This window comes from Eutrigla gurnardus (genome assembly GCF_963514095.1).
Source record: "Eutrigla gurnardus genome assembly, chromosome: 22".
NCBI lineage: Eukaryota > Metazoa > Chordata > Actinopteri > Perciformes > Triglidae > Eutrigla > Eutrigla gurnardus.
Genome location: NC_139933.1, coordinates 13,779,799 through 13,792,406, shown reverse-complemented (window position 1 = coordinate 13,792,406; position 12,608 = coordinate 13,779,799). Strand labels below are relative to the sequence as shown.

General features: G+C 44.8%; 1 protein-coding gene and 1 long non-coding RNA gene across 5 annotated transcripts in view; both read left to right on the top strand.

Moving 5' to 3' along the window:
- Positions 1 to 210, top strand: part of LOC311008291 — a 744-nt gene extending 534 nt beyond the window's left edge. The window contains exon 3 of the long non-coding RNA XR_014596517.1: positions 1 to 210. This exon is cut by the window's left edge and continues 278 nt beyond it. This is a non-coding gene — a long non-coding RNA (uncharacterized lncRNA).
- Positions 1 to 4,346, top strand: part of plekha1b (pleckstrin homology domain containing, family A (phosphoinositide binding specific) member 1b) — a 15,840-nt gene extending 11,494 nt beyond the window's left edge. The window contains exons 12-13 of one of the 4 annotated variants that reach the window (XM_084001830.1): positions 217 to 257; positions 2,677 to 3,063. In XM_084001830.1, coding sequence (XP_083857956.1) covers positions 217 to 257; positions 2,677 to 2,929 — 294 coding nt within the window. In that variant the 3' untranslated portion in view covers positions 2,930 to 3,063. Of the gene's footprint in view, positions 1 to 216; positions 291 to 1,498; positions 1,521 to 2,676 lie in introns of those variants that run through there. The other 3 variants (XM_084001829.1, XM_084001831.1, XM_084001828.1) reach the window with 3 other exon arrangements.
- The last annotated feature ends 8,262 nt before the right edge of the window (positions 4,347 to 12,608 follow it).

The window sequence follows — 12,608 nt, the reverse complement described above, 5'->3', positions numbered from 1 at the left end:
GGCACAGTTCGTGCGCAGTTCGGGGACTGTTTAGAGACACTTCGGGCACCGTTCGGGGACAGTTTAGGGAAAGTTCAGGGACAGTTCGGGGAGAGTTTAGAGACAGTTCAGGGACAGTTCAGGGACAGACAATTCGGCCTCTGTGGGCGGATGTGTGGTGTTCTGGGAAGGAGCTCTTCACCCGACTGTAACTGAGCTGTGAACTGTTGTTTTCAGATCCGTCAGGTCAGAAGGCTGTCCAGCCCTTGTATACCGAGGTATACGCCGCTCTGCAGTGGTGAATGCAGCACGTATGTGACCCCAATACCCCCCCCAATACCCCCCTCCCCCATTAACCCCAGCCACCAGCCTCCCCTTGCCAAGCATTTACCCTGCAACACTGCCGGAGCTCTCTGGTTCTGTGTCCGACGGAGACCGTTGTCTCTTTATCCATCCTAACGCTACCGCTAGCTTTAAGTAGTGTCGCCACCTGCTGGCAAAGCAGTGGAACAACCCTTTAAAGCTGGAGCAGCTACACTCTTAGAAATAAAGGGTGCTAATTAGGTTCAATAAAGGGTTTGTAGAACCTTTTTATATGGTATGTAATGTTGCATGCAGTATATATACAGTTGGGACATGCTGCTTCATCACAACATCGCTCCTGCAGAGGATTGTGGGTCAGATTAGCCAAAAAAGCGTGCTGGCTTGAATCCTGCAAGATGCATCTTGTAGTAGTAGTAGTAGTATCTGAGTATTGGAACACACATGGTTCACAATCACAGTTTTTTGGAAGATTGTGGGCGTTTCCTTTTTTCACAGCCAAGTTTTCAACAATCTTTTGAAGAACTCTTTCTACAAAAAAAAAAAATGTAATCAGAAAACGGTTCTGCGTAGAACCTCAGCCTTCCAGGAAGAACCCTTATTTCTAAGAGTGAGATAGTTTGTAGATTTGGGTGAATTGTTTTTTGAGATTCATACAGTGAGTTTTTTGCTCAAATTGTCAATAAAAAAACACATCGAAGAGCACGTGACCGCTGCATGAAATCTTCCTCGTGGTTGACCTTTGACCCTGGTTTGACTCCAGCTTGTAGGCAGGTGCGCTTGCTCCACCCTGGTGATCATTTCATCCTCCATCGTAACCTCCGTCCCAGTCAGGCATCATCACCATCGTGGTCCTCCTCCCATCCATCGGCCCTCCTCTGATCCAGATTAACACATCCGGCTTTACACCTTCTATGTTGGCAGAGACATCCGTCCACGTTTGAGACGGGTCCAACCATTCTTTCCTTTTTATCCTCATAACATTTATAACAGTCTTCTCTCCCTTCCTCCCGTCTCAGCTGTTCTTCTTCCTGTTATTGTTCTTAATAACATTTACAGCGTTCCTGACTCCCGGCAGAACTTCGCAAAATCCAATTCATTATTTTTTCTTTTTTTCCCGCTAACCCTCTGTTTCTTTCTGTACTTCCTGTGTGTGTGTGTGTGTGTGTGTGTGTGTGTGTGTGTGCGCGCGTTCCAGAGAGTGAGGTGTGACAGTGACGTTCTAACCTTCCCCCAATGAGCCCCTCCCCCCCTGCTGCCTACTTCCTGCCCCTCCCACTGCTGCTCATCGTCCAATCACCAAGCCCCCGCTGCCTCTCCGTTCCCTTAGCCACCGCTGTTCGATTCCCGCCCCGCTCCTCGGCGACTGCAGCGCCACTCGTTCGTACGTGTTGCTTGTAAGCCGGCATGAAACCACCTCGTGTGTTACAGCCACAAACACAGCTTTCTGTTTCTGTGACGGATATCTGTGAGCTCAGCGATAAAGCTGGCAGGTAAATGTTGTCAGGAGTGGAATAATGGAGGAGTGATATCCTCCTTTGTCCTGTTGTTGCTGTGATCTCTGGCTGCTCTCTTGACTCCCTCTACTAATACAACATGTGTCCAAACCTTCATTTTAACCCATTAAATCCTGCATGTCGGTTTTTTTTAAATATATATGAAGAGTGAGTCACAGTTAAATCAAAGTTTATTGGGTTTCCTTGATCACCAGTAAACGTGACTTAATCTGGTCACTAAGTTAAATAATTGCTGCTAAATAAGGATCTGATTATTATTATTATTATGATACCTAAAATCTAAAATCTTCTATTTATCTTGAGTGGCAAGTGAGAAACATTTTTATGAAAGGTTCTCCCAGGGTCATTTCAATGTCAACTGTTTTGTTGTTGTAATACTCATTTTGGCCACAGGAGGCGAAAGTGCAGGACGGGACAAAAATCATTCACGTTTCCTTGCCGGTGAGCTTTGATGGACATAAGTAGCTAGAACACGATATGTGTGCGTTGTGTTTAGAGTGAATGGAGACATTGAAGCTCACCTGGAAGGAAACATGAAGGCTTTCTGTCCTGTTTAGAACATTTTAGGCTCAGTGGTGACTCTTAATGAGTATTACAGGAATCATCCTGGCAGAATAAACACAGAATCACATTAGATCAGATTTTTTCTCACTTAAAATATCAGTTTACTGGTGAACAAGGAAGCCTGCAGCTTAATTAATGAGATGCTCATGAATTTTTACCTTTGTTTTTTCCCCTGCACTCTTCATCCATCATCATCCATCGAGTCATCACTGCGTTCCCTCCATCCCTCGTTCACCGTCTTTCTCTTCCACCTCTCACTTCCTCTCCCCTTCCTCCCCTCTCCCTCTCTCTCCAGGAACGCGGTGACAGCTCCTCTCCCTCGCCAACGTCCTCCTCCACCTTCTACTACCCCTTCACCCAGGAACCACAACACCCACAATCCTCCTCCGGCTCCGCGGACCCTCAGCTTCTCGCTGGACACGCACCGCCAGGACAACTTCCTGGGCCTGCTCCCGTGGAGGCTGAGCGGCGTCCCGACCGCGATGATGCCCCTCCCTTCGGCGCGCTCCCGCCTCTCGCTGCAGGAGACGGTGCAGTCGTCAAAGTAACGGAGGAGGAGAACCAGTCGCCGTGGAAACGTCGCAGCGAAATCACTCAGCTGGAGTTTGGCGGCGGCGGCAGGGAGGAGCTGAACAGTCACACCACTGAGATTTCTGATCTGCAGATGACCCTGATCTGATGATGATGATGATGATGATGATGATCACTAAAGGACACACACACACACTGCTTCACAGGCTGCTGAGAGCAAAGTGTGTGCACACGTTGAAAAGGACCATCTTCTTCTTGTGTCCTTCACTTCTGTCTTCCCGGATATTATTTACAAACTGAAAGCACGTTTTCATGCAAAGAAAGAAACATCTTGTGTATCGTACAGTAAGGTTTTCAGTAGTGCAGCTTCACGTGAGAAAGGTTTAACAGCAGCTCATGTTGGAGTCTGCAGAGAGAGAGACTGACTAATCCAGTTTCTCACTTTCTTTTTTTAAGACAATCTAGTTCTAAACTGTTTAATCCGAATTAGAAGAAAAGGTCGTTCTGTCAGACGGATGTCTTCATCTTATTGATCAAAAACATGGACAGCTTTTGTTGGATGAAGTCCTTAAAATGGCATCGATTTAAAAACATTACAGAGCCGGGGAACGGATGTAATATTTAGAGAAGAATTTCCAACATTAAAGTGGTACATTTACGAGAAATAAACTATTATTATTATTATCGGACTTTAATCTTGGACATTCTGAGCTTTTTCTTCAGAATAGTACCCCGTTATCCAGCTCTGTAAATATTTGATTTATTTAAGTCCTCCCGTCTCTAGACATCCACAGTTGGAAAAATCAAAAAGGAACAGACTTGTCCAAGACATCATGCTCCTATTAAAGATCATTTATGGATATTTCTGTCAAAAAAAACCTTTCAACTGAAGCAAAACCCTGAGATTTACCAAAGCAGAGACGTGATTATCATAAATGAGTCGCCATCGTTCCGACTTAACGAGGCATTAATAAGGACTGAAGCGTTGCTTGTTCCTTCTGCTCACCAGCTTTCCTCACCTCACTTCCCGTACTGTGCGTTCGCGTCACCGTTGCCATGGCAACGCCGTCAGATGTTGATGTGTTTGCGTGAGTTTTAGTTTAAAGATTCTGGGTGAACGTGAAAACCGAACTGTTGATTTGTGTAAATGTTCTTTTGGGATCCGCTCTGCGTTGGCGACTGGTTGGTTATGGGTGTTCATTTCTGTTGTGATGTGATGATTTTATGATTTACAGCGAGGATAAAAGAACCTACGTGTTGTTTACTGACTTTTATAAAGGCGTGTGCGCGGAGCAGCGCTGGTGTTCCCTGTTTAACGTGAGCTGGGTAAAGTGCCTCCATCGTTCTTTCTGAACATAAAACGACGAGCTGTTTTTAGTGTGTACTTGATTCTGAGACCACGCGCTCTGTTTATTAAAAGACTTTTAAAAATCATCCTGGTTGGATTCAGGCGTCGTCTTTGCTCAGGTGGACTGAGAGAAGCAGGCAGGTGGATGAACACTCCATGCTTCTTATTTCAGATGTTAGGAGATAAATGACATGTAGTTAAAGGTTGGCAGTGTTCCAGATTGTTGTCTCTTCTGATTTCTCTAACCTGCCTGTAACACACTGGTTCCTTCCAACTGGAGAGAAATAAATGTGTCTTTGACTTGGACTTTTATCGACCAGGAAGAGACTCAAAACGACCACAAAGAGACATAACTACTAAGAGACACAAAAAGACTGAAAAAAACAACGACAAAGAAATAAAATGACCACAAAGACACGCAAAAGGACCAATAAGACACAAAATAATAACCATAAACAGATAAATTACCACAAAATGACCACAAAGAGACACAAAATGACCAAGAAGCGAGAAGAGAAGAAGAAGAGACGGAAGCAACAAAAAGAAGGGTGGTTGTAGATCTGTTGCGTGTCTGTGTCTCATCGTCGGCTGTGACAGTGAAAACGAGTTTGAAGAACGAGAAAAAAGGAGATATATTATAGTTATATATAATATATCTACTTTTGCATAATAATGTTGCATTTTAAATGCAGACCTTTGGATCCTGCCGGCTGGTTGTGGGTTTGAATCCCTCGGTGAGGAGCAGCTCTGTGTCTGCCCACCAGGTCTCACTGTTCCCAAAGTCTTCTTGCACGTTTCCTCTCCTGATTTATGGCAGCAGGAAGCCTCCATTCTTCACGCCGTATGTCATCGGGGCGGCGCCGCTCCACATCAACTCTTCTGAGGCGGTCGGCGGCCGTTAGCTCACGACTGTTGGACGCCGGCTGCAGAGCGACTGTAACATCCTGCGGTCGCGTCCCACACCTGGAGGAGTTGCGTAAGATGAACATCATGGAGATGAAAACATTTATGTGAGCTGATGCTGAGCTCGAGTCTCCGAGGGTCCAAACCCTGAACATTGAACCGGGTCCGAGTCCCAGTCGTGGTCTTGGAGCTGCTGACCTCCTGGGTGTAAAACATGGACGGTGGCAGAGCGGAGCCGCCGGCATTGCAGCCATTTTCTATGAGATGATGTTGGTTTCCTGGCCAGGTGCATGATGGGTAGTTCAGAGGGTAGCGTTTCAATAAATGAAAAGAAATCTTGAGTCGCATCTAAATCCGATGTTTATTTATTGTAAATAAATGTTAATTGTTGACGGCTCTGTCACGCTGTCATGGCTGACTGAGACACTTGAATCCGGACCCGGGAATCGAACCGCCAATGAGCTTGTGGTTCATGATGTGCTCGCCTCAGCGGTTAAGTCGGGAGAACGACGCTGCTAGGCAACAGCAACATCCTGTCGGCGTCTAGAAGCCGAACCAGGTTCTTCGTTCGATTAAAATGAAAAAGGATCAAGAAAATATTTAAAGTAGCATATTTTTTTGGATGAAGTCTTTAAAACGGCTAGAATAGCGGACAAATTAAGAGAAGAATTTCCAAGATTAAAGTGGTAAATTCAGAAATCCCTGAGATTAAAGTCACAAATTTACAAGAAAAAAAAATACAACCCCAAGTCTAAATGTCTGCTGTAAAAGGCCTCATCGTGGGAAACAAGCTGATACTTCAGTCCAACTGTGACAAACACGTTCACGATGCAGCAACATCACATCCCTCCTGTCTGTCTGCGTAAGAGAAGTCTTTCCCCCAAAGCTGAGAACTATTAAACGTGACAAACACAGGCGTTTGTGTTATTTGTCATCGTGAGAGCCGATGAAACGCTGCCTTGCTTCATTATGTAACACGTTCATCTGAACCCAGATCAGTTTGTTTGGAGCCTCAAAGAGAAACTTTCCTAAAAAACGGAGGCGGCGACGTCTCATCCAGATGTTTCACATCGCAGCGATGCATCAATCAACGAGGAGATCTCCCTTCTAATGTTGAAGTTGATCCAACATACGGAGTTTAAAACCGTCCTTGAATGTTACTGTGAGGTGAGACAGTTGTGTTCAGGCTCCTCCAGGAAACCTCAACGCCAACTTTGTGAGTTTGTGTTTACAGATGTGGTTAAGATTTTAAAAAATGCATTTACAGGTTTTGAACATCAGATCCTCCTCTCCAGAACAGCCGAAAACAAACCGACTGAAATGTGAGTTTTGGAGAAGGCAGCACTGACATCACATCTTCCTCTGGTTCCCTAGTGAGAGTCGTATCAACCAAGGTTTTATTTTCCATTTAATGAGCCAAGAACCTCCTGAACAACAGCTCTGATATGGAAACAACTTCATGCTGTTTTCTGGAAGTTTGTGTCACTTTCTCGAACAACAAGACCGACTGTATTCAGAGATTAAGGAGGTTCAGGTCTCCCGTCCTGCTCGGCCGAAGACCAGGTTCATCCAAAACCACGGAGATCCACCAACCACCGATAACGGCTCAGCTTCCAGATCTGTTCTTCGTCTGACTCCAGACCCCCCCAGATGAGGTCTAGACTGGAATTCGTCAGGGAGAGTCCCAGGATGTGATGTGATGTGATGCAGTTCGGGTCTGACGTGAAGATACACAATATATAAGAACACTGATAGCACTGTCATATCTGTATGCAACATATGAAACCAGTTAGCCTAGCTTAGCATAAAGACCGAGACATCCTGCAGTCTTGGTCCTGGTAAAACCACAACAGGAACTTCCAGGAACCTCTCGAGGAACTTTACCTGCATTTCTACCAAGGGTGTGTCTAGAATGTTTTCTTTGGGGGGCCCGGTAGGGGCACAGACCAGTGCAGGTGCCACCCTTCACCACCCCAGTGGATACGCCCCTGACCGGAGATACTTTGGTAACTTCAGCTGAAAACACAAACATGAACATAAACCCGGGGCATTTATTAGTTCAGTTCCAGGAACTGAGGCATTAAAAGCAAAAAAGGCCCTTTGTTGATCTGTGATGATTTATTCAGTCTTCAATATCAGACTTCAAAGGAGGCAAGCCGTGAATTATGAGAATGAAAATGATCATTAGCTCTGAGTTTGTGACACTAATCTAAACAACGTGTGTTGGCAGCTCGTCTCGTCTCTCAACAGTGTCTCGTTCTTCTAGTCGGGTCGTCCTGATCTCAGGACCTCAACCCCCCGTCTACACGCTGTGATCCAGACCCACCAGAGGAAAGGACCGTGTGTTCAGACAGAAAGCAACCATTGCTGCCAGTTGAGGATTTAAGCAACGAGGCGTGACATCAGAGCCACACAAGCAGTCCTGCTCTGTAAATCCAGTCTGGAAGCCTCGTCGTCGAAGTGACAGCTACTTTATTTGCTTTTAAGTGCAGCAGCATGCCTTTTACTTTTCCTTAAAGGAGGTTAGTATCCGTGTTTCCATTCCATTGTCAAATAAGGTTTCCATCAACTGGTTTGGAGCGGTTGAACTCGGCTTTAGTTGAAGAAGTTGGCGATGTAGGCAACGCCTTTGTGATGTTCCCAACCGGAAATTAGTTTCAGTTATTTTATTTAGATTTATTTAAGCAAGTTTAAAAACCTTTTTTCTTAAAGGAGTCATCACCTGGTTTTATACGTATCCAGCCCCCCTTGGATCGCTTTGGATCAATTCGTAAAACTTATTAGAAAAAAAAAAAAAATTTTTAATCAAACATTGAGCTTGTTCTGACCCTTTTTCGTACCGCGATTTTATCACGCGAGATTACGCGCGAGGTTTTGACTGGTCCGGATGTGCATTGTATAATATGTAATGAGGCGCGCGTTGATTCGCAGCAGGAAGGACAGAGCCGGGGGGGGCTTGCCTGCATGCAGACTCCAAAACATAATGGCGGCGCTTCGGCGATTTCAGGTAGCGGACGGGGCGGGGTTGGGTGGTGAAAGAGGGGTGGGCTTATGCAAGTAGCCGCCACGGTGACGTCACCGAAGGCGCAGAATCAAAATCTCGTGCTTTAGGAATGCACACCCTTGTGTGCTATTCCTGTTCGGAAAAAGAGCAGAAGCGAAAAAACGGCGCCACTTTCAAACTCCAGCCTTTCAGGCAAGTTTCAACTGAGGTCAAACACAGATATGCATGTTTTAACAAGAGAAATTGCGATTTCCAGGTGATGACTCCTTTAATTGAAGTTTTATGGAATATTGCAGTTCCCATAGCTTTTTAAATGTGATACTTCAACCTGGTATAAAAGCAGAGAGAAGCCAGTTTAAATCAAACCTGAAGAGACCTGGAGGGTCGACCTGACACGGTTCAGGTCTGGTTGGGTCCTTGTCTGGCCAACGACGTGGTGGATTACAGCCAGGAGAAGGTTTCCAAAAACAATCTGACACCATCTGATGTTGATCTGTTTCAGGTTATTTGTCCTGATTTGATCTGGAAACTTCATGATTTAGACTGAAATCTATGGAAGCCCGATCCCGCCAAAAAGTACTTTCTCAAAATTATGACATCCTGCACTCATTATTTTGAGATACTAAGTCAATATATTTGAGAAATGTTCTCATTATTTGGAGAAGTTTCACCTTTTTTTCTGCCATTGGCAGAATTGGGCTTCCATAGCATGTTTCTTTTCTGTGATGTGATGACTCACTTTCAGCCAAATATCTGAAACCACAAACCCGGTGAGACCAAACCGAGGACTTCACTGGACTGTTTGGACGGATGGGAGGAGGCCTGAGTCACGAGACAAACACACACTGAAACAAACACACACTGAGACAAACAGACAAGAACACAAACACACTCTCAACTTCACTCTCCAACTCGGACACGCAGATGTATAAATCAAAACATCGTTGCTGACTGACTCAACTTGGGTGGAATGACATTGATATTTCACACACACACACACGCTTTTCCAGGAAAAGGCGAGCGGTGTGTTTGAGTGCTCTCCAGCGGACTTCACATCGTAAACAGGAATGACGAGCTTCCAACTGATGCTGGAGTTGGACGTTCGCCCTCGAGGACTTTTCTTCATTTATTACATTTCAGATCTGTTTTAATGTGAACGCAGACTCGTTTCTCACTCGTCATTAACATTTCACGTGTGTCTTTTCCAAAGTGGCTTTTAAGCCGACGAGGACGAGAAGTTCAAATCCACAACTGGAATAAAATCTCTCCCCAAAGAAGATCATGGGATGAGTGAAAGCTCCAGACCTTTATTAAAATGAATACTTTTTTTATCTTAATCTTTATAAATCCTTGTAATTTGATTTGAAGAGATTGGAACAGTTTTTGTTTCCTGCAGCCAATAAATGTTCCTTGCTGTTACGCCACAGTATCATGTGACAGGAAATGAAGCCTCCAACAGTCTGAGTGTGAGGAGAAGAGTCTCATTCTGTTCCTCCCCTCCAGTGAATTTATCATTATATAACAATCAGGTTTTTTTAAACATCAGACTGCATTCACTCTGGCGAAGCCTGCGCCTGTTAAATTGTTCCTTATGTTGCTGGGAGATCTGGGAATCCTTTCAAGGATCCACAGGACTCCTCCATGACCCACTGAGGATATTAAAGGAGCATGAAGACCCTTGAAACCCGTTCAAGGATCCAATGAACTCATTCAAGATCTCTTTCTGTGCCACTAGCACCTCTTCATGATGTAGTCTCCTGGAACCCTTTCAATGACCCAGGAATCCTGGGAAAAAAAAGACCATTCAAGGAACCCCAGAGTTCCTTCAGGACCCCTTGAACCATCTTAAGGACCATTGGAGCCCCTACGACCCATGGAACTTCTTCCAGGACGCCCGAAGGTCCTTGAGGGATCCCTGGAACCCCTTCAATGACCAGCAAAACTTCTCAAAAGATCATTAAAATTCCATCACAGACCCTTCAAGCCTGTAAGGGGACATTTGTGACCATTCAGGGACACGTGGGCCTCTTTAAAGATCACTGGGTCACCTTAAGTCTCAATAGAACACTTTCAAGGGTCCCTGGAACCCTTCACTGGCACTGGAAACTCTCGAGGGATCACAGAAATCCCCTCAGAGACCCCCAGGACCCATTTAAAGAATCTTGAAGTCGCTGAAGTACCTTGAGGAGCTATAAGCAACATCACATTGTCAAATTTATTCGGGCGGTGAGTCTTGAGATCATCGAGGCAGCTCCCTCTCTGGACTGTGTCTCCATGGCAACCTGGGTGGCAACATCAACACACACAAACAGAGAGACAGAGATGGATGAAAATCCCCTCTACATCACGTCTTCTCTCTCACGGACGAGACGCCGCGGGAGCAGCTGAGAGGCCCCGAGGGGCCTCGGAGCCGTCAAGTCATCTGACAGCGCAGAGTGTTTCACTGACCCGTCTGTGGCTGTACCTCCCTGTGGTCTGGTTTCTGGACTCAAGGATCTGATGGTGCACATTCTTTTCTACACAATGCAAAAGGCAACACGACATTAAAATATTAAGTAAACAGGAAGAAGCAGGAAAGCTCAGTAATATGTTTGTAGAACTGTACGTACATCACGTCATTTTTACACTTGGGTTTGAAAAAAATGAGGTATAACACACACACACACACACACACACACACACACACACACACACACACACACACACACACAGTGACAGACAGGGGAGGAGGAGATACAAGGAAAACAGGGAAACACTGAGGTCACTGTGACGATAACATCACCGGCAAACAGACACCTAGGCTAGCTCTTTCCCTTTGTTTCCAGTCTTTGTGCTAAGCTAAGCTAGCCAGCTTCTGGATACATTTAACAAACAGACTCTCCACCAAAAAAGCCACTAAGCGCAGCTTTTTAAATGTCAAACTATTTCTTTTAATCCTCTTCATCAGCTCCATCCATGGTTCTGTTTCCTTGGCAACATGTTATCCATCTATACGCTGTCTGTCACGGTTAACTCAACTCTTTTTTCCATCTTTTTATTGATGAAGGGTTTGTGAGTTGGTTCCCAGGTTGTCATCTTAGACCAGAAGATTCCACAAAACATGCAGGATCATTCTCTTCACTATCAACAAATAAAAGCATCTGGTAGCTCCTTGTCAAACTCTTTAAAAGTCAAAGTTGTGAGTTTGATGACACGTTATGAATGATGGGAAATGTGATTCTCTTGACTGGACAGTTAAAAGTGGAATGAGGAGAGACGGAGGAGACTTTGTGGTAATATGATGTGTGTCTCACCACAAACAACATAACCATTCATATGACTAAAACCTGGACCTCATCATTCTCAGCTGCATGTACAGTAAACACATGTTTCAAGTGCATAACACACACACACACACACACACACACACACACAAGGACACACACGTCCTTCAGGGATCCGACCCCAGCCGGGTTTCCTCGGCTTCCTGCTGCAGTAACTCTGCAGCCTGCTGGATCTTTCTGACAGAAACACGACAGCAGCTCTGTGGAGAGTCGAGCCGGACAGGAAGGAAACCAGCGCAGCGGCGGCCGGATGGTGACATCACACAGCGTGGAGGGACAACCATAGAGATAATTATGGATTTACAGAGAAGGAGACAGCTGAGGGAAGAAGCCTGTTGTGTGGCTTTACATACAAACAGACTGACAGTGGAGTTTTTCTGTAAAGCGTATCGGAGGACAAAGTCTGATTTATGAGGAAATGCATTCACAGATTAACTCAAATTTAAAAAATCTTCATTGTCTCTCCTCTTCACTCCAATCTACCTCTAAAGAAACAAGATGCAGTGTGTTTAAAATGGTGCTGGATTATAGATGTATTTTTTTAAAAAATTTTTACATTCAAAGATTTCTACTTTCGGATGAAGCGTAATCATATTTTATGACCCCTCCAAAAAATAAGGAAAAATCCTCAAAATTAATTAAGTGATTGATCAAGTTAAATTGCTTTGTTACTTCTTTTAAATCAGATCCACCATCTTCATATAACAACCTGTCATGTGATGCGCTTGTTAGCGGGTTTTTGGTCAACAAATCTGAATTGAAGCAGAATAGTTTGTTAGATAAAAGCATGTTGTGAATATTGCAAAAGATGACATCGATCTTCTGGACGTTCTGGAGTTATTGAAAATGTTTTAGAGAAACAATCCTGCGATACACAGATGCATTCTGGGTCGGGCTTCGAACTCGTGACGTGAGCCGAACATTGTCTCACGGTGCAGAGCGAGTTGGGTTAAAGGTCGCCGTTTGTGGCGTGAGACCGCGAGGCTCTTTTCGATTGAGTTTCCCTGAATGTCAAATAAATTGCATAATGATCCTGTGACATAACACGTGATGTCATAGAAACCCTCGTCGTCAATGAGTGTGAATGATTGATCGTTTCCAACACCAACGAGAGGACC